Genomic DNA, 20,961 nt, shown 5'->3' with positions numbered 1-20,961 from the left:
GGACAATGCTCTCAGGCACGTGGTGGCAGTCTTGGGGCTGTGCTGCACTTCAATATCGCTGTGTGTCCCTTCCAACTCAGAACGTCCCATGATTGTGTGACCTCCCCAAGGCCCGGGCGGGGGTCTGGCAGGAGCCCTCCCGGTCTCGGCCGGCGGCGCGGGGGCCGCGGCAGCGCGGCGCTGACTCAGGCGGGCGGCAGGCGGCGCCTTTAAATGTGCCGGGCCCGGCCGCTCCGCCTCAGGTGCCGCCGCCGCCGCCGCCGCTCTGCCCGCCCGCCCGCCGCCTCCCCCGCCGCGCACCGCGCCTGCGCCGCCCGGCGCGCCCGCTCCGCTCCGCACAGCTTTGTCCGGGCCCGGCCGAGCGAGCGGCGGCTCCCGCCGACCGACCCCGACCCCACGGCCCCGGCCCCGCCAGCGCTCGCAGCCGGCGGCGCGGGCGGCCCTTAAGGTGGATCGCGCTTAAGGTGGAGCGTTGCCGTGAGGCGGACCGGGCGTTAAGGTGGATCGCGCTTAAGGTGGACTCTCGACGAAGCCGCGCCTGCCGGCGGGGGGGCCGGGGCTCGGCATGGGGAGCCCCGCCTGAAGCGGGGCCCGAGGAGCCGCGCTGGCCCGGCCCGAGGAGGAGATGGGGGAGGCCCGCTGCTGAGGAGCCAGCTTCGCCCCGGCCGCTGACAATGCCCGGCTCCCGGCCGCTCGGCAGGAAGAGGCAGCCCATGGACGAGGGCGAGGTGGGCAGCGCAGCCCGGCGCGGAGCTGCCGCGGCCGGCGGGAGCGGGGCTGCTCCGGCTGCCGACCGCTCCGAGGGGGGGGCGGTGGCGGGGGGGTATCCCCGTCGTGTTTGGATTGGGAGAGGTTTAATTTTCTTTCAAGGCAGCTCCTTCATCACCGCCATCCTCCTCCTCCTCGTCCCTTTGCAGCTCTGAAGCCGTCCCGGCCGCAGCCTCCCCGCCGGCCCCCGGGACCCCCCGGCGCAGCGCCATGGAGACGGTGGGAAAGTTTGAGTTCAGCAGGAAGGACCTGATCGGGCACGGAGCCTTCGCCGTCGTCTTCAAAGGCAGGCACAAAGAGGTGAGAATCCCTGCTTTTTATTTCCACCCTCCCCGCTTTTGCTTTTCATTTATTTATTTATTTCCTGCTCTGGGCCGAGCTGGGGGCAGCGCGCCCCGGTCACCGCATCCCCGCCGGTTGCGGCGGATTTTGCCAGCCTGGGCATCACCCCGGGCTCAGGATGCTTATTTTTATTTATTATTGTTCTCCTTGGAGTTTCTTCCAAGCAGGCGTGTGTGCCGGCAGGAGCCGGGCAGGTGGCTTTACCTTGGGTCTGGGAGGCCGTGGGCTGCCTCTGTGGTGCCCACAGATTCACCCAAAACCTATCCCCACCTCCAAAACAAGGGAGAAAAAATCCCTACACACTATGTATGAAAGGAGCTCTTTAGTTTGGGATTTTTTTGTGCGTGTGTCTGTGAAGTCTTCTCTACTTAATTTTTCCAGGAGGAGGAGAAATCTCTTACTGGTAAATAAAAGGAAACCAATCCGGCAGTGGATTTTCCATCATTAGTGCTTGGGATAAGCCACGGCTCCCACAGTGCATTTATTTCTAGTGATTAAATAAGGGGATAATCATTGTATGAAGTAGTAACAAAAACCTAAACCTTGGGCTTTTCTCCTTCGGCTGACAAGCATAATTCTGGAAAGGGCAAGTCTGAACAAGTAAGGAGAAGGCTTTAGGATGTGAAGTGAGAGGCCTTTACCGGTGCTGCAAGACACTTTTTTCAGTAGTGTTTGTAATCTCTTAAGAGGCTGCTTATCCTAATGTGAATGAATGGTGAAATTTACATTTGTTTGTGTTATTTATGTGCTGTTTCAGAAACCTGAGCTGGAAGTAGCTGTGAAATGTATTAACAAGAAGAACCTTGCAAAATCACAAACACTGCTGGGCAAGGAAATAAAAATTCTTAAGGTAAAGGCAGACTGACTTATTTTCTTCAGTCTTTATTCTGTATGTCCTTTGTTGCTCCTAGCTTATGGTATTTTTTTTTTTACTTTTTCTAGGAATTGAAACATGAAAACATTGTTGCCTTGTATGACTTCCAGGTAAATACATTCAATTAAGTCAAACCATTCTAAATTTGGGAAAAGTTAAATGGAGTTGGTGAAATTTCACTTTTTAACAAGTGTTTGTATTCAATGTGTACTTGTGGCGAGGGGGGGAAAGAGAAAGCCTTCAGATAAGTTAGGGAAAGATAAACACAGCAGATCATGTGGTAGTTGTTGGCTGGAGTTGAGGTGGGAGCTTCTGCTCCAGGATGTTACACAGTGAAATACGGTGTGGTGAATATGCCTGTGCTGGAAGCTTTTATGTCCTCAGAATGTTAGAAATAAAATTAACAGTACTTATTTTTGACATGCCCACTTTTTTATTTTCTTTCTCTGGTCTGGATACCTTCCCTGAGAAAATTTATTTTTCCTAGGCCATGTAAAAATAGTGCAAGCATGACTTTGTAGCATATGATTGTCTTAGCTCCAGAGGATTTTAATTTGCATTTTTCTGTTGTCCTTGTGGTCGTCACTAAGTGTTAAAAATTGCAGCAGACATTTTTCCTTCAAAGTCAGCCCTGAAGATCTAATCTAGAGGGGACCAAACCGATCTGCTGCGAAACACAAATCATCCAACGATTTTTTTTTTCCCTTTGATTATTTCATTAAATCCTGCTTGATAACAAGTTTTCTTTGCTTTTTAAAACATAACGCCGCAGGATGCAGAGGCTCAGGTGGAGCGGCAGTGCTGGTGGATGCGGGGCTGTGGTCCAGGGCGAGTGCCCGACCCCCGGCTGGCCCTGGGTCCCTTATCGCCGCTGTCCTGCCCTGTCGCTGCTATCACGCGTCCCGCAGGCCGCCGTGTTTGTTGACATTCCTCCTTCTCCCGTGGATTGGCTCCGGTGGCCGCCGCGTCAGCCCCGGCACTGAGTCCCACCCTGGCGGTGCCTGCTGGGTGCTGTAGTCCGCCGCTCTCACCCGGTGTCCCGCAGCCCCCCGGCTCCCTCCCTGCCGGAGCTGGGGTGCTTTGGAGAGTGTCAGTGCCTGGTGGTGTTTTGGAGAGAGAGGATAATAGGGAATGTGCTGCTGCTCTGGCTGGGAGCAGGATTGCTGCTGCTTTGCTCCTGAGCCAGCCCTCGGAGCTGATCTGGCAAAGCAGCCTTTGGGATGATGAGTGCTGCAGAGTAGCTGGGAAAGCTTCCTGTGGGCACAGTCCCCTTGGAGCATTAGATCTCATGGTTTGGTTTTTGTTTGATTTTTTTTTTTCCATTCTCTGTACCTTCCTCATTTGCTTAATAACTTTTCACTTGAGAGAATGAGTGGCTGCTCCTGCACTTGATAGTTTGCATTTCTATGAAGCATTTGTGCTTACTGAGATCTTTAAAAACTTTTGTTAGATTCATCTCCCTGCTTCACATTACTGCTGAGTAGGAAGCAACTCATAGACATTTTCTGCCAAAGGAGCAATTTCATCACTGTTACAATTTTAGAAATGTGTTTTTCTCCTTTTGTGATGAGCTTTATCAAATTTTGTGTTTAGCAGTGTAGTCTGGTGAGATTTTAGCAAGAAGCTATGTAAGGTATCACAAAACAGGAACTTAAGAATGGTCCAGGGCTCAAGGCATGCCCAGGTTTGTGCTTGGTTACCAGCTTTGTCGCAAAGTCCTTGTATGACCTGGGTAATTTGATTTCTCAGAGAAAATTAGATTATTTGGGGGCATTGGATGTGGCCTCTCCTCTGGTGTGAGGTGATCTATTACCAGACAGTCTGTTGCAGTTAACCCACATATATTGTGTGTAGTGTGTCTGAATGTTTGGCCTTGCTCTGTGTCTGCTTAGGGGTTGTGTGAGAGTAAGTTATCTGCAAAGGTAAAAGTGCAGGTCTGTGGAAGGCTGGCTTCTGCCCACCTTTCCTTACTTTGTGGAAAAGACTATTACTTACATTTCTCCCCTGATACCAGATCAGGAGCTTCATTCATATCTGTATATGTATTTATCCTCAAAAATACCATATTTGCAGTTAATTGAATCCTTACTTGCAGGCTTTCTAAAACAGAAGATGTTTATTTTTGTATTGCAACATAGAGCAAAAGGGAAAAAAATAAGGGAAACTTATTGTTGCCCTGTAGCTTTGTCTGTCATTGCATTTTGTGTCCTCTCTTCCTCTGCACTGCCTGTCAACAGTGACTCTGACTTTTACTTGTGTGTTTCTTGCACACAAGGAAATGGTTACCAAAACCACAGGGGCTGTAAGCAAGTGATTACACCCAATGATGCTTTCATTTGCATTTTCCTGGTTAAAAACTTGTGTTAGCCAGACCTCTCACAACATGAGATTTTTGATGTCAGGCTAGATTTGCTCCAGACAAGCACTTGCAGTACTGACATTTAGCACTCACAAGCAGCTCTTATCCTGCACCTTTAATTTATCCTTCAAATCCAGGAAAATTGCTGTGTTCCTTCTCATTTCGCAGATCTTTGTGATATTAGTTCATAAATAATGACAAAATAAGAAACTTCCTAGGAATAAATGATTCTGATGAATGTTTAATCCATAAAAGTGCAGTGACTGGACTTTTATAGATCCCCTTGCTGGAATCCTTAGAACAGCATCAGTACATGAGAATGGCTCACAAAATGAAATATGCATATTCCCATTATTATGTCCTTATATATTAATGAGAGGTGCTGTTAATAGTTTAGGAGCCTAATGCAAGAACCCCTGCTGAAAAAGAGGATAAGTCTTATTGTACCACATTTCTAAAAGCGCTGTCTATTTAGTGTCTGTATGGAGTTGAGGTGTGGGTTTTTCCTAGACACAGGAGATGTTTGGCAGACACTAAAAGCTGTATTCCACCATGTGTGGGGTGTATTAGTTGCTGCTGAGCACCACCTGACCCCTCAGCTGGCTTTTTGGGGTCCCCAGTCTGCAGCAGTCAAGAGGAGTAGAGTGGTTCAGAGGGACATCTGGGTACCAGAAATCCTTTTACTCTGACAACAGCCAAATGAGTCCTTGTTCCTTAAGGTGCAAATTAGTAGCAACAAATTATGGTTTCTGCCAAAGGAGGACTTGGTATAGAAATAAAGTTTCTTGGAAAACTGATTTCCATGACTCTGAGGGTCGGCTCAACTCTTCATGCTCATTGACAGGGAAAGCTTAGTGCATGTGGTCTGGTGTGTGGGGCTTGCTTTGGTTTATTTTGTGTCTCAGGACATTAAGTCTGTGACCACTTGATTAGCTGAGGAGATTCAATGGTAGGAAGGGAACCCTTGAACTTGTCAGATCTTGGGAGCAATGTGTGCCAGAAAATTCCTTCCAGCACTAGGAAGAAGTTCCTATATACATAGCTAAGATCTTTGGGCAGTGGGAAATTCTGTGTGTCTTTCCCTCCCTGTTCTGTGCCAGCTGCCCCAGGTTAAATAGGTGTCAGCTGAAGATTTCATATGTGGCTGTGTTGGTGCCAGGGCAGAAAATCTGCTGAATCTGGGCATGTCATGCTTTGGATATTAGAAAGCATTTTCCTGCATGAAATAAGAAGGATAATTTTACTGACAGATTTTCCCTAGTTGTGCCCTGTGAGCTGAATTTGCTTCTTAGAGCAGCCTGGCTATGACTGTGCTTGAGTGGGTATCAGGTGGTTTTTGTGTTAGGTTTTTCCCCCCCAATTTCTGCACAGTGGAATGGACTGGTTGCAGTAACACAGCTGCTAAAGTCACACAAGGCACTGTGCTGTGATGTTTCTGGCTCAGCCTATGTTACCTGAGGGTCTGCTTTCTACAGTTTGGCGACAGGTTGGTTTGTTATACTCACCAGTTTGGGATGAGCTGAGACAAATGCTTAACTCAGTCACCTGGTACAGACTCACCAAAAATATTTCTGCAGTGATGACTGTATCACCTGGAGACAAAGAACACTGAGTCCTTGCAGTGCAGTTTTTTCTTGTGCACATGGATTAAGGCATGGGTGGCAGAACAAACGCTTCTCAGGTTAGTGATCAGTCTCCCTGTGCTGGTTTTGAGAGCCAGGTTGTTGTGTTGCTGCTGTGAAGAAAGTCCTTGTGATCAATAGAGCTGTGGCTGCTGGGCTGTGATATTGTGCTGTGCTGGCTGCACCATCACCCGTTTTCTGACACAGAGCCTTTGGATGCTACTCTGCATCTTGTGTACATGCCTCCTGCTGTCCCCTGGGACCCCTGGAGCCCCGTGGACAGCAGTGTCCTTCCGTGTGCCCTCCAGCACCGCTCACCTCTGCTGCAGCACCGCACTGATGAGCGTGGTGCCGGGTGAATCAGTGCTGCTGCAGTGTCACCTCATGCCTGGCCACCTCTCGTGCCACCTCATGCGGGATCTTCTGGTCCTCAGGCGCTGCTGTTTACATGCCCCATCTCGGGAGACAGGGCTCCACTGAGGCACTTGGAATGACTAAAGAGGCACTCTGTGTCTGGCAGATTGCTCTCCTGAGGTCAGGCTGCCTGCTTAAACCCTGTTTTAATTCCATTCCCTAGCAAAGCTGGCAGGTTGCCTGGTGAGTGGGTGTAAAGTGCAGCTCTCTGAACTGCCAAGCAATCCTCTTTCTGTTTGCGCTGTGGACAAGAATGGCTGTCTGCTATCCTGCTCCGTCAGCATCCTCGCATCTGTTGAAGGGAATCACTCTTACTGAAGATTGAATCTGGCTTAATTTAGAGCTAGAAGGGGAAAGGATGAAAACACAGCCACCCTCTGCCAGTTGTTTTGTAGGGAAAGGCTTGGGAGTTTAATGGACCAGAATGACCATGTTTGTGGAGAGTTGAGAGTTCTGTAGTGTTGAACTTCGATTTGATGCTGGCTTCCCCAGCCAAGTGTCCCACTGTGCAGGTCACTGAAACATCCAGCAAATGCTGACCACTAAATATAGACCTCAGTCATGAGCTTTTTTTAGAGGGAGTTGTCTTGCCACATTTCTGAAATTATGGTCACCGTTTTACTCATGCTGTGTGTAAAGTACATACCTGTACTCCTCTCACATGATTAAGGTGTCATGGAAGAGCCGGCGACGTGGTGGTTAATGGCCTCCAAAGCTCCTGTGGAAGGTAGCATTACTCAGAGTATAATGACAGATTAAGGAATGTTTCCCAGCAGTAATAGGAAACTGGAAGGCTGTTGTGTTCACAGTTTGATAGCAAAGCTCTGGTGGCTGCTGTTTGTGCTGCTGCTCTTGAAGCTCCACCAGTGTTTCCACCATGAAAATTTCCACTGTGTAAATGCTTGTGATGACTGAACGCGTTTGGAGTGAGCAAAGCAAGGAGGTGAAGATTTGGATAATGGATGGGAAGAGGTGTCTCCTAATCAGTGGCTGGGTGGGATTAAATTCAGGTGGAAACACACCGAATTTATTTCAAATAATTATAGGCTCAAACCAAAACCTAATTGAAAGATTTAGTTTTGTGACTGAACTGAGCTTGCCACTAAACTGTGAAACTGCAATAAAGCTAATGTGTCTCAAAAGCTCATCTTAGTGCTCCATCTTGTATAGAGAATTGAGGGTACAGTTCACTTTGGTGTGTCCTCCCTTCTCCTCTCGTTTTCCCACACCACCTGCCTTCCCACTTATTGATACCAACTGAAAAGCTTTGCACAGACCAGCAAACAGAGGGTTGGTGCTGGTGGTAGGAATCCAAGCTGGATGGCTCTGGTTTGCTTTGGAAAAACACCCAAAGCAGATGTGGGTCTTCCATGAGGCAAACTGCCTCTATCCCAGAAGTGACATACAGTGGGAATGAGAAGCTGAGCACAGGGGTGGTCAGCAGAGGTGGTGGCCTTTGCAAAGGCAAGGAGAGGTTTTTGGTTTGGTTTTGTTTTCAGAATAAGTATACATGGTTTTCCTTGATGTTTTTGTTGTCTAGCTGGTGTTTTTTCTTTTTCCCTGTTGTTACTTATGTTCACATAGCAGTAGCAAATGGCAGTTTGGTGGAACATGAACATGAATGATGTCATCTTCCAAGGCAATGTTTCTCAGGTGCAGACCTAAACATATTTTGATTAAGTGAAAGCATCTTAATTGTCTTCAGATGTTATGTTTCCTGTCTGAGAAATGTAATAACAAATGTTCACAGCAGAATCCAGGGATGAGTCCTGCCCATAGATAGCTTTGGAACCTCTGCTGTGCTTATTGTATAGCAAAGAGGCAATTTAATTGTGCATTTATAATATGCAGACCTTTAATACTACCATAAACATAGAGATGCTAGCAAAATGCAAAGTGAGGATCTGTTTACTAAGCAAGGTTGTTTCAAGGGGGCTGATAGAAATGAATCAAACCATGCATCACTGGTTGCTTAGGGCAGTAATGTTCAGTCTGGCTGCAGGAGCACCTGGCTTGTCTCCTAGCATCAGAATAACAGGAGGAATTAGGTCAGCTGAACTGGCATAGTAGGGATCAACCAGACTGTGGTTCCACTGGGGGGGAATGAAAGATGCATAATTTTAAGTCATTAGAGATCTCATTTAGCAAAGTATCTTAAAAACCTCCAGGAAGAGGCAGACTCCCAGCCAGCTCCGAGTGCATTGGTGGCCCAGGGTGTGGGAGCTGCTGGTGTGATGGGGACCACAGGCAGGGCTGGGAGGCAGCCCAGGGGCTGTGGGGTGGGCTTTGTGTGTCCCTGTGGGGGCTGTGTCACCTCACCCTGCACACAGCCCAGTCGTTGGGAGAGTCTTCATTTGCATTTGATGCTCTTTTCATTCGGCTGGCAGTCATAGCCAGCATACTAAATATGTTAAAAAGTGCTAATTTCTCTGTTGTTTAAATAGTGTAGATTTGATCTCATGTTTCTCTGGCTTCCAGTAACTGGATTTTTTCCCTTCTTAAATTAAGAATGTTCTTATTTGTAAGAAAACTCATGCTCTTTTTTCTTTATACCCCTTGTTTCCAGACCTTTGTGGTAGCAAGTGTGCTTCTTTTCTTAAATCTGGTGAATGAAGTATGAAATAAATGGATGGAAAAGAGACTTGCAAAGGCCAGTCACTTATGCAGCTGCCACAGAAAACCCTGGGAGGTCAAACCTCTAATTTTCAGAGTTGCTTATAAAAACAAACAAACACACCAGAAAAACCCAAACCAAAAGAACTCTTGCAGTATCAGATTGTGTTTGGTATATACCATTAAAAAACAAGCAATTCCCAACTTTATCAGTGGGACTATATTAATGAAACTAAAATAAACCTCGGGACTGAGTCACTTTGCTTGTATTTGCACATATCTCAGTAAACTAATGTGTCTCAATGAGTGTGATTAAAACTGAAGTATCCACCTCAACCCTTAGCTCTCCCCCCACTACCCCTGCTCATTGGGCAGGCTCATAAAATGCAGCTTTAAGGTATGCAAGGATTTAATTCCAGTACATGTGACTGAGCTTAAGGTAATGGGGAATTCAACCTTAAATGTTCCATTTATAGTATGGCTGGGATACAGGAAGGAGATGAGGAATAAATACAGAAAAGTGAATCGGGTTTGATTATTTTTGTCATTGTGTTTAGAATTCTGACATTTCCTTTCTTGATAGTATTAATATAATGCATTTTGCAGAGGAGCTTGCTTTTGCTTGAAAGAGCTTCTAGATATTATTCTGCCTGTTGGCAAAGGGGTAACTACTTCCACCCCATGTCAGAAAGTACAAACTTTTCAGGATTCTGCTGCTTTTCTTTTCCTTCCATTCTCTTATCCCTGCTGCAGCCTCATTCAGTGGTATGGGCAGTGCATGGCTGGGGGGCCCAGATGCTGTAGGAGCTGCAGTGTTACCTCCAGAGCAACGTGACTGCTGTAAGAAGGGATTGCTTCTCACTGTTCCAGCAGCTCAACTCTTAATTTGCTGTGATGTGTATGTTCTTGGTCTTGCCTCGAAGCTCTGTGACCTGTGAAACCCAGCACTTTGTTTCTGTACCCCATTAGGACGTGGATCCCATGCTTTGGTTTCTGTGGTTGGGCTCGGTGGCAGCTCCAGCTGTGACTTGCTGTAATTTGCTGCCCTGCAGAGGCCCCATAGAAGGAGAGGCAGGTTTTTCTGTCTGAGCTCTCTGCAAGCGTGTTGGGTCTCAGTGCTTTGTTGGAGGCCAGCAGTGAATTTGTGAAGCCCAGCAGCAGGGCTGTCGCTGCCTGGGAGACAGCTGGGGCTGGGCTGAAGGAACCTGGTGGAAGCTTGTGTCCAGTGGAAGGGATGGTGACGTTTCTTCAGGTCACTTGAAGGCTGAGCTGCCTCACCAGCAGTGATCCCATCTGGCTGTGGTGGTTTGAGCTGCCTGGGAAAGAGCAGCTCCGTGGACATGACGTCCTGTTTGTTTTCTAATGTCATGCAAGCAGACTTTAGAACTGTTGCCAGGGGGATGGGAAATAGTCTCCCTCCCTTCCTGAAGCCTGTGTAGTACCAGAGAATGGTTTTCCTGCTGTTTTTAATCTGCCCTGAAGTACAACCTGTCCTGAAACAGCTCATCTGTTTTACAGTGGAGAGTACGGTAGAGCCTGGAACGGGGCAATGGGCAGTGCTGACCCTTGGCATCACTGTTCTTCCAGTTCTGCAAAAATCTGCCTGCTGCAAGGCCACCCATAGACCATTTTTGTGCTGCAGGGCCTCTCTTCTGCTTGCTGCAAGCTGGCAGCTTCCCTGTCATGCAGGGAAGCACAACAAACACTTTCTTGAAGTATCACAGAAGGAAGCAGAATGCAGTCAATGACCAACTGTGGGCCTCGCCAGGTCGTGCTTCTGATGCTTACTCCATGCAGTCTACATTAAGAAATTAAAAGCCGTGATTATTTTGGAAAGTCACAAATGTGCTGACTCTGGAAATAACATTTTCCAGTCAGTAGCAGTAGGTTTTACCTTTCTTTATCTGAATTAATTGGAAGCCTGCTCAAAATGTTCTTGAGCTCCTCCTTATTGATGATGTTCTGGAGGAGTGAGGAGGAGAACCAGGGCCAGAGAACAGAACACAAAAGGCTCTGAGACCTGTTTTTCTTTTGACTTGGGGTCAAAAGGCATGTGAATATCTTCTGGGTATTTGCTTTAGATCAGTTTTCCAAAGGATGAGCAATGATAGGTTCTCCCACCCTTCTGATTGATGTTGCTATTGTCCCTTATCTTGCTTCCATTCCAATAGATGCACTGGAAGATAATCCTTGCATATCATGACAGTTTTCCTTTCCCTTTTCAGCAGCTAGCCTGCTCAAGCCAAGCTGTGAGGCACAGTGAAACAGTACTAAGTAGATTTTACTTTTTGGAAAGTTTTTTTTCCTCTCTTTAGAACAGCAGGTTTGTTTTTCCCAAACCCAGTCGACTTGGGAGCTCCTGCCTGAGCTAGGGATTTTCCAGGTGCCATTGGCCTAAGAATTGGCTTCTGTAAAGCAAAGTTGTGTTTGTTTGGACTGTGTTTGTGACTCCAGTGCCACTGTCAGAATGCAATAACTGGAGACCACAGGTCAGAAGGGTACTGGCTCCATGAGATCCTGCTGGCAAAACAGGAGGATGTGATATGCCGTGGTTCTGCTGCAGTGAGTAGGGGAAGTAACAAAAAAGAAATGGAAAAGTTTAGTTTTCAGTTGGTGTTGAGTTATCTTCCACTGTCAGACCCTCAGCTTTATGTTATGCTTCTGTTGTGTTGGTGCAGTTGGTTAAGTCCTGGCCCTGCTTAGAGAGCTCCATGTGCAGCAAAATTATCTTTGCTTGGCAGCATCTCTGGGTGCTGTTGGAGAGGTGGTGTTGAGCAGCTCATGGGAGATATCTCCTGAGGGGCACAGATCCTCTGCCATCACAGGGATGCCAGCAAACACCCAGGAGAGTGGTAAAACTAATCTTGAGACTTGAGTGCTTATGGCTCCTCTACTGTAGGCAACAGGAGCCTTTTCAGGGTGTAACCCTGGAGCTACCTTCATCTTCAGTGTTCTTCCTGTATCCCAGTTGCCCTAGAAAAGAGGCCTTGTGTGAGCTAGAAGCCATTCTTTGCTGGTTTTCCCCCAGAATCTACTACAGTGCTGGTCTCACAAAGATTGGTGAGAACACTGCACTGCTGAGAGAATCCTGGAATGTTGTGTAATCAAATTTCCATTTTTTGCTGTTCCTGAGCACCTTTTTAAACTTGGTGGCAGGCTGAGTTCAGGGGTAGAGTGCAGAGGAGGATTTTTCTAAGGAAAATTCCTCTCTGAGACTTTTTAAGCTGTGGTAGGAGGATGACTAACTGTGGGTGCACCCAGACATTTCCCTTTGGACACACCTAAGCACACTCTTTCCAAGAAGAGGATCATGCCACCTTCCAGTATGGGTGGAGAGAAAATTTAAAGGGCGACAGGACTATTGGGTCTTAATGTCGATAACACCATGTGTCCTGGTGTCACAGTGAGAAATTGTAACAGAGCACAGTCTTGGGGTGATTTATGGTGTATTGCTAAATGAGGTTTCTTCATTTCTTTGTCCTCCATCAGCAGATGTGTGTTATTTGTGGACAGCAGAGGCTGTTGCCTATTTTTACACTCAATTAAATTGTAACTTCATCACTGGGGCCTCTGCTCAAGAACAAGCCAGGCAATGATCCAGACTGATTAATTATCAGCTTAATGCCTTTGGCAGAGGCGTTTTGCTGCTATTGTGGGCCATGGTCGGGGTACTGCTGCCCTTTGTGATGACAGGAAAAGTTAGGGGTTGTGTCTGTGCTGTTGTCTTCATTGAGCTTGTTTAGTGACAGGATTAGGCTTGGCTGTACAGACTGGCACATGTAAATAAGAGGTCCAGAGGAAATTATCTGTAACACTTCTTGAAAATAAGCCTCTGCAAAAATACAGCAAACTGTAATACTTTTTTTGGATGTGGAAATGAGTGGGTTGGGCATTTTGCATTGGTTTTCAGAGAAACTGGTAGCTTGCAAAATTGGCTTGCAGTATTTTTTTCCTTGTTTTGTTAATGAAAAAATCATAAATATAGTGGAAGGATAAAAATGGACAAGAAGTAGTTTCTGCTGCTGAATCAGCTTGAGAGAAGTCCATGAGCTTGTTTGAGAAACCAGAAGTCTCTTTAGACAGCTGAGTCTGTTTTAACCACAGTAAGCTCTACCAGCTTTTTCCAAACATGTTTGTTTCTGGGACCCTTCTTGAAATAAATATTTAGTTTTGTTGGCAAAATTCTACCGATCTTTCTCATAAGTGGGTCTTGAAATGCCGAAGCTGCAAATTTTTAAGTTTGTTCTCCTTGGTACAGGCATCTGTGATCTGAAAATACCCTTGCTAGATGTTCTGGCCAGTTCTGCCTGGTAAGGTTGAATTTTCAGAGGGTGCTGTTGCCTGTGATGGTTGGGGAAGCCACGGACCTTTCTCTTCAAAGCCTTTCAGGCATTGCCCTCTTAAAGTCACACCAACACAGAGTGAAGAGATAAAACCACCAACCACCAAGGTCATGCTGTTGTTGGGAAAGCCAAGCAGAGCATCTCTCTTGCCTGTGCAGGTCCTTGTTTAACCCTGGTCACTGCACACACTGGCTGCCAAAAATCAATTACTTCCTTGGTGATGTTTGTTTGCAGCGTCTTTAAATAGTATAGAGTGGAAAAACAATCAAACTGCAGAGTGTACATTAGCTGTTGGCTAATAAGTTGTTGCAAATATCTTCTGGACTTGGTTTGTGTAAGCTCTGGTTCCTCTTCATTTCCTATATAGGTAATAATACACTGAGCTTCCCCAAACCCTGCTGGCACTCTCCATATTAAAGAGCAGAGTTCCTGAGCTGCAGTGATCACAGCACATTTAGCCTGGAAGCGTCTATGAAACCTGTTTCTGTGGCAGTGATGAACTTGGTCTGGGCTGCAAAAACCACTTCAGACACTTCCTGTGTGTCCAGCAGTTGCCCTGCAGTGAATTCCCTGAGCAGTTGCATTTCACTTCTGGTGTATCTCATATCTTTGGTACATCTGGGGCTGGAGTTCCTGTAGAAGTGAAAGTCCTGGGTGTCTTTTATCAAACTTGGCTTTTTGCTGTTCCTGCTGAGGACAGCAGGAGCTGGTGGGCTTTGAACGTTCCTGAGAATTCTCCCTCAGTGCTTTGTCATGTGCAAAGCTTGTGATGATGCTTGGGGTTTTCTTCTTGCACTGCTTCCCTGGGCTGGTGCTTTTACCCACAGACTGATTTCCAACTTCATCCAATGTGTGTAGGAAATTGGATGACTTAATGTGTGCTGCTTTCAAATGCAGAGGTTGATAAACAAAGCCTGTTGAAAGAAGTGTTTGTAATGCAGGGAAGTGCAACAAACACTTTCTTGAAGTCTCACAGAAAATTGCTTTTTCAACAAACAAGGGGACTTCTAAAAGCTCAGCTGGGCTTGGCAGTGAGAGCAGCTGTAAGAATGGAGGGTGGCCCCAGGCTCTGGTGGACACTTGAGCTCCTCGGGGGAAGGTGGGCAGTTCCAAGACAGGAGGTGAACTCCCAGGATGGTAAGAGCATCACAGTGCAGCACTAGGCGTGAATTTAGGAAGATGAGCATTTGGCCTGGGCTTTGCTCATGTTGACCCCTATTACAATCCAGAAAACTTTAACCACCTGATAATGGCACTGCTAAAGCATGTAGAAAATATGGCTGGCAAGTGTTACATTTTTTGTCTGAGATCTTTCATTTTTGCCCTCTAAGGGAAGGTGTCACTTGGGCGCTTTTCAGCCACAGGGTTGAATTGCAGGTCCCAAAGTTATGCTGCTCTTATCTTTCTGTTCAGCCTAGTATTGCTCATGTGGGCACAGCTGCTATAAAGGGCCAAGTTAAATGTGGAAATGATTAAGGCTCTAAGATAGCAGTGTGCCAGCATCTGTGTTGCGTGCCACTGTTAATCCCTGGAGCCTGAAAGGACATGGAAACCCACACTAAAATACAGGAGATCAGCTTGGTTAAACAGATGCACCCTCACAAACCAATAATATGCTTAAATACCTGGTATTTTCAAAGCAAGCAGTCTTCCAGGAATTAATCTATAATGTTTTTACCCTTTCTTCAGTCTGACTCATAGCAGAGAACAGATTATCTGTTTAAAAGATAATACAGCAATAAATGTCTGAAAAATTTCAGTGCATAAATCCCTTAATTTTCGATTTTCTATTTCCCCAGGAACTGGCAAACTCTGTCTACTTGGTTATGGAGGTGAGTGTGTCTTTATCTTTTTTAACCTCCTTTCCCTCCCTCTTTCTCTCTTTGAATTTTTTTAACTAATTTTAAGCAGAGAAGCATGTTTCACAAGTGGTGCTTCCTGCTGGCAGTCTCACCTGTGGGGCTTTGTTAATCTGATCTGCAGCTCAGGCCTTGGAGAGTGTGGGTGCACAGAGCAGCCAGGGGATTTTTCATCTTGCTGCTCTCAGAAGGTCGTGGAGGCACAGGCTGAAGCAGTCAGACACTGAACCTCAGGGGTCAAATGGGTGCCATGGGGGAGTTTGTGTTCAGGCATCCACCAGAGAGAATGTTCTGCAGAGCCTCTGAATGTTTCCCTTCCTCTGCAGTTCTCACTTGGAAATCTTGTTGACTTTTCCTAATGATGTGGAGCACTGTGAGGAGTTTCAGTTTTCAGCTGTGTCCACTCCCAGGCTTTCCTCAAAGAGCTTTCTGCTGGTGTCTCCAGTGGTGACCCCTCTGCTTTGTTCTGGTTTTACCTTTCTCTCTGATGTCTAGAACATGGATGTGCACAAGAGCTGGTTGATGCTGGTGTATCATCATGCAACATAACATTTAGGAGAAATAGGACAGGAGAGGAGCCCAGAGGAATGAGATCTTCCCTGCCAACTTCTGAATATGTATTTTGACATGTGTGCTTATTTATGTTTAAATACTGTGATAAGCCTGCCACCCTACTGAAGTTTACTGGTTTTCTTGTTAATCTTTGATTTTCCCTGTATGAACTGAGCTTTCTGTTCTCTTTGCAGTACTGTAATGGTGGAGACCTGGCAGACTACCTTCACAGTAAGTACAGCAGTATGGAGAATATCCTCTGGGAGGTTCACCCTTCAATAATCATTGGAAAACTGAGAAGCCATGACAAAAAAAGCTGGTCTTGTAGTCCTTTCTATGTAGGTCAGCAGTGACTGTTGTCACTAGTTATATATTTTGGTTACAATGGCCTGATAGGTTAAACATATTCCAGCACTGCCAGGGACATGATTTGTCTTTTCTTGGTGACTAGAAAAAATCTATTTACACTGAAGCCTTGCAGTTCTGTAGTGTTGGATTAAAATAAGATCTCAAAAGTATATTCTCTTAAGTTACCCCTAAGGTGTACCACATCGAGGGCAGAACATATTTCCTGTTTCAGCATATTGAGAATGGCTGTGGTGTAGCCAGTAGTGTTGTGAGAGTGACCCCTCTTAATTTTGGGGTCTTCTGGAAAGTATAGCACAAGTAACTAGGACCATGGTGCCTTGAAAAAGAACCTTTTGGTGAGACTCAGGGGTGTCTTTGCCATCAAGCCAAATGCTTTGCAAATCATGCAGCTGTACTGCTAGGACTGAGGCAATCCCTCAAGGTATTTTTCAGTGCACAGGTACAGGACCCTGGTCTTTGTGAAAATCTTATACCTCAGTATGTAGAACAGGTAGGAGGATAAAATGTTTAACAATATACTTGGCTGCACTCAGACACAGCCTTTTTTTTTTTTTTTGGCCCTGACTGCCATTTTTTTCCTTTAAAGTAGCTTTCTGGTTGTTTTGCATGTTAACTAGAAGATTACTAAATGTGAAGAGACAACTTTAATCTCATTTCATGTGTGACTCTGGGTCATGGTTAAATAAAGTTTGTTCACATTGTTCAAATTAAAAGCTAGTCAGCTGGATAATACTTCAGGCTCCTTATTGAGGTATGTGATGCCTGGAAATGGCAAAAATTGAAGGATTAAAAGATATATTTACATTTGCCCTACAGCTAGTGTTGGTGTCCCTAGAATGATAATTTGAGGCTTGATGCTAGCATGTCACACTCTTCCTACAGGGGAATGAATTATATTTGTGGACTTGAATTTTCAGAAAGGGTTTAGTACTTGAAGGAGAAAGAATATTCTGTCTTTCATGTGTTTTGTTTGAAGTGTGGGTGAGATAGAAGTGACAGGCATTTGTTTTTTAAAATCCAGATTTAGTTTGCTTTGTCTTGGATATGTTTTGCATCTGTTTGGTATTGCTCTGCTCTAAAAGGAGCATCTTTAGTGGTGGCAGAATGCTCTTATGAACACCAGTGGAGGATGGTTTTGTATTTGGTACCTTCTTGTTCTTTCTGATTGCAAATGCAAATTTTATAAATCAAATGCTTTTAAAAAATAGCAAAAATTTAGTTTTACCAGTGCATGAGCTTTGAAAGCTAAATTTTTTAGCTTTCATGCACATGAAGAGAACCTTGATCTTAAAGCACTGGGCTGTGCATTCTCTTTGGCAAACCTGTGTGTGTAAACAAGAAATTATAGAAACAAATGACAGAAACAAGGATTTATAGAAAATCTTCTGCTCTGTACTACTACTCCTGTCTCTACATTGTTGTCTTCCCTTTTGCCACCCTCTCCCCCCCCCCCCCCCCCCAAAAAAAAAATCAAGAAAAAAGTGAAGCATGCAATGAGTTTGGCTATTAATACAACTCACTTCCTGGTCTAGCAATTGAAATTACTCAGGAAGTTGGTGGCTAGTTTGAGAAAGTGACAATAAATTGTATTTTCCAAATACAATTATGTTTTACCCCAGTTTGGTTTGTGTGAGTGTTACCTGTACAAGACTTGATCCTTCTTTGCTTGTGTTTGTGTGAGAAAGTTAACATTTAGCTCTCTTTTTATCAACCAAATATTTTGGTTTGATAACTGTAAAGATTGTTGTGACTGGGAAGTTGGTGCTTAGTTTTGTTTTAATGCTTGTGTGCTGGTTGCCAGTGAAGAGAACCCAGCAGGCACCAATTTCCAGAGGGAGCAGTCAGTAAGGGACTGCAGCAGGAAGGTTTAGTTACTCCCATCCGTGCCAGATCCCAGATAAGTGTCAGATTTCTGCGTCCCACCACATGCTCCTGTGGGGTATCTCCTCTTCCAGCTTCTGCAGGCACCCAGGGTGCTTTTGTCAGGAGTGATTTTTCACTGAAAACTCACCTTGGAAAGTTTAGATTTCTTCAGTGTTTGACTGGTACTCATAGGCTCCTCTCTATTGAATGGTTATTGTGCTGCTTCAGTTATTTTGATAATTGTGTGATAGTGTTTAATTGCAACATCTACTTTCCCAGTGGCTCATCAGACATTTGTGCTGGTAGTTCCTGTAACACTTAAGCAAGCAGCACATGCAGATCTCCTGGTTCTCATTGAATGAGTTGCTTGTAAGCTTCCAGATCCATTGTGCCCTCTAATTACAGGCATTAGGCAAGCTGGTAATTCCATGTTGAATCCAAAGGCACTCTAATTCTCCTTGTCTTCGTGACTGGAGGACGTGCCCAGGTGCACGTTGCAGTGCTGGGTTATGGTGTTGGGCAGCCCCATCCCTCTCTGGATGTGTGTGTTCTGCTCAGCACAGCTGCTGTGCTGGTGCTGGGCTTTAGAGGCACAGTGCAGTTTCCCTTCTGGGAGATCTCTAGATGTTGCTTTTACTGGAGGCCATGGTGTATTGAGCTGAGAGTGGCAGGTCTCTGCTGTGGGAAGTGTTACAGAAGTGACCAGTTTCTGTACAGGAATAACTGGAATTGTGTCCTCAGGTACTCAGGAGGTCAGAGCAGGCTGGTCTGAAATTCCTTCTTAATTTCTGTGAGTTGGCATTGGCACAGGCTGTTATGGACACTTTGTAAGAGCATATTTGTGACCTATCTTAAAGCTGTTGCTTTCATATCATAAGAGGGAATTTCTTGGTTTGACCATGACACATGCAGGGAACTTTGATCTTTCTAGTCCATCTCAGCTGGTGCAGGGACCCTGTTGCAAACCAGAGGTGTGAAGCATTGCTCTGTAGATTTTCTCCCTCTATAGCCAGGTAGTTGAGATGGCCTAGTCCTATCACAGATATATCTGGAATTTCTGACTTGTACAGAAGATTCACAAGAGTGTCACTGACCACTGGTAGATGGGACAGGCTCAAGCCAGGCCCCAGAAAAAATCAGCTTGGCCTCAGACTTCAGTGTGACTTGGATTGAGCCCATGTTAGAGATACTTGTGACACCTGTGGGTAAGAGGAGATGTTCTTTTTCCTAAACAACTTTTCCAAAATGATGATGTAGTACAACGTCAGTGGGTGTACTGCAGTACATCTCCTCTTGGATCAGCTGACAAGGGCTGTTTACTGCCGTTCACCTGGCAGCCTCTGGCAGGTTGAACTTCTCAGAACAGGCTGACCAGGGCACTTCCTAGGTGGCTTCGTCCTTTTTCTCTGCCTTTAGAGCTCAAGGCACTGTGAGCCCCACAGTGACCCAGAATAAATATTTTCTCTGATCTACTGACCTGAGCAGCCCAAGGCAGTAAGAGTGCCTCATCACTGAAGTGGAGCCCATGAAAATAAACACAGGGATGTTATTGCTTCTCAGTAATGGCAGAGTAGGGCTTGTGAAACAGCATCCTCTGCAAGAATGTATTGCTCACCACAGACATCCAGAGGGATGCCCAGACTTTAATGCAGGATTAGTATTTTGCCAGCAGTTTTCTGGTGAAGATGAGAATATCCCTTTTTTACAGGGATAGACTTACAAGTTCCCTGTTTGAAATGTAGTAAGGGAAGAGAGTTTTGTTCTCCACTTATTTGTTTTTGGTTTGTTTTTGGTTTTGGTTTTTTTTGTTTTTGTTTTGTTTTTTTTTTTATGGCACCTAAATTGAATGAGTTTTCTGTATCTTCTCATTCCCCCTGCTGTTGGTAGCTGGTCTAGGAGGACTTTTGCAGACAGTATTCTGAAGTCATTGAAAATGTCAGTTGTATTTATGTCTCTGTCCTTCAGTTGCAGATTGCTGCTGTCACACAGCAGACTGATGGGCTGAGTATGAGAGATAAGGAGTTTTGTTTTCCAGTGCTACAGCCTGTTTGTTAATAGAGGGAGGTAAAAGGGTATTGCCCCTGCCCTGCCCAAGGAACTGGCTGTCCCTTCTCTCTTGCTGAGAGCAGAGCCTCAATTTCCCAGTCCTGCCTTCCTGTCTGGATTTGTGAGATTTAACGCTGCCAGAGGATCCAGCAGACTTCTCTCTCTGATTTTCCAGCATTGCAGTATGGTAGCTCTACTCTGCTACTGCGGTTGCACTGTGGGAATATGTCTGCACAAGTTCAAGACACCAGTTCAGATTCCCTGTGCCAGGAAAACAGTTCTTTTGCAGGACTGAGGACTTTGTAAGGACTTCTGTGAAATGGAAAAGCTTAAATTCTGCAGGATCAGGTAGTTTAGAAGCCCTGTTTTCTATGGATGAATGGATTTTTGTGATCTTGGTAGCAATGTTGTTGTTTTTAGTATTATAAAGTGTTAGAATTCCCATCAGGGAGGCTCAGCTGGTTTGCTGAGAGCTGTGGCTGGTGCTGTGTTATCCTTACAGCCACCAGATTATCTAAAGGAGAGGGAACGCCTTAAAGCCATGGCACGCTCTGGGAACTGCAGGTCAGGACAAGGCTCTCCACAGTTCTCTGCTAGAGGCAGAGTGTGTTTAGCCAGGAGCTCGTAATTGCCTGCTGCCTTAATAATAAGAATTATCGAGTTTCAAGTCTTGCTTCATGTTTGGGGGAGGGTGATCAGCCTGTCCTTTCCTGAGCCTGAGCTGAATTGGGGAAAAAAAATAAATTATGAATTCCTGCTGTTTTGTTTACAAATGGTGTTTTAACCATTCCTGTATAGATTTCCTGGAGTATAAATTGCAGAAATACTAGAGAGCTCTTTTGTTGGAGAGACTATGAGCACAGCTAAGAGATGCTGGACTTTTAATAGACAGAAAATAGACTGAGTACACTGTGATATTTCAGCAGGAGGATGGGGA

At 45.6% G+C, this 20,961-nt stretch overlaps 1 protein-coding gene across 3 annotated transcripts in view; it reads left to right on the top strand.

Moving 5' to 3' along the window:
- Window positions 1–588: 588 nt before the first annotated feature.
- ULK1 (unc-51 like autophagy activating kinase 1) overlaps window positions 589–20,961 on the top strand; it is a 72,925-nt gene continuing 52,552 nt past the window's right edge. For all 3 annotated transcript variants that reach the window (XM_072935967.1, XM_030285385.4, XM_072935968.1), the window contains exons 1-6: window positions 589–728; window positions 918–1,068; window positions 1,868–1,960; window positions 2,053–2,094; window positions 15,135–15,167; window positions 15,941–15,977. In XM_072935967.1, coding sequence (XP_072792068.1) covers window positions 979–1,068; window positions 1,868–1,960; window positions 2,053–2,094; window positions 15,135–15,167; window positions 15,941–15,977 — 295 coding nt within the window. In that variant the 5' untranslated portion in view covers window positions 589–728; window positions 918–978. The remainder of the gene's footprint in view (window positions 729–917; window positions 1,069–1,867; window positions 1,961–2,052; window positions 2,095–15,134; window positions 15,168–15,940; window positions 15,978–20,961) is intronic.

Source organism: Taeniopygia guttata, chromosome 15 (genome assembly GCF_048771995.1).
Source record: "Taeniopygia guttata chromosome 15, bTaeGut7.mat, whole genome shotgun sequence".
NCBI lineage: Eukaryota > Metazoa > Chordata > Aves > Passeriformes > Estrildidae > Taeniopygia > Taeniopygia guttata.
Note: the sequence above shows the minus strand (reverse complement) of the source record. Positions and strands in the feature narration are given on the sequence as shown.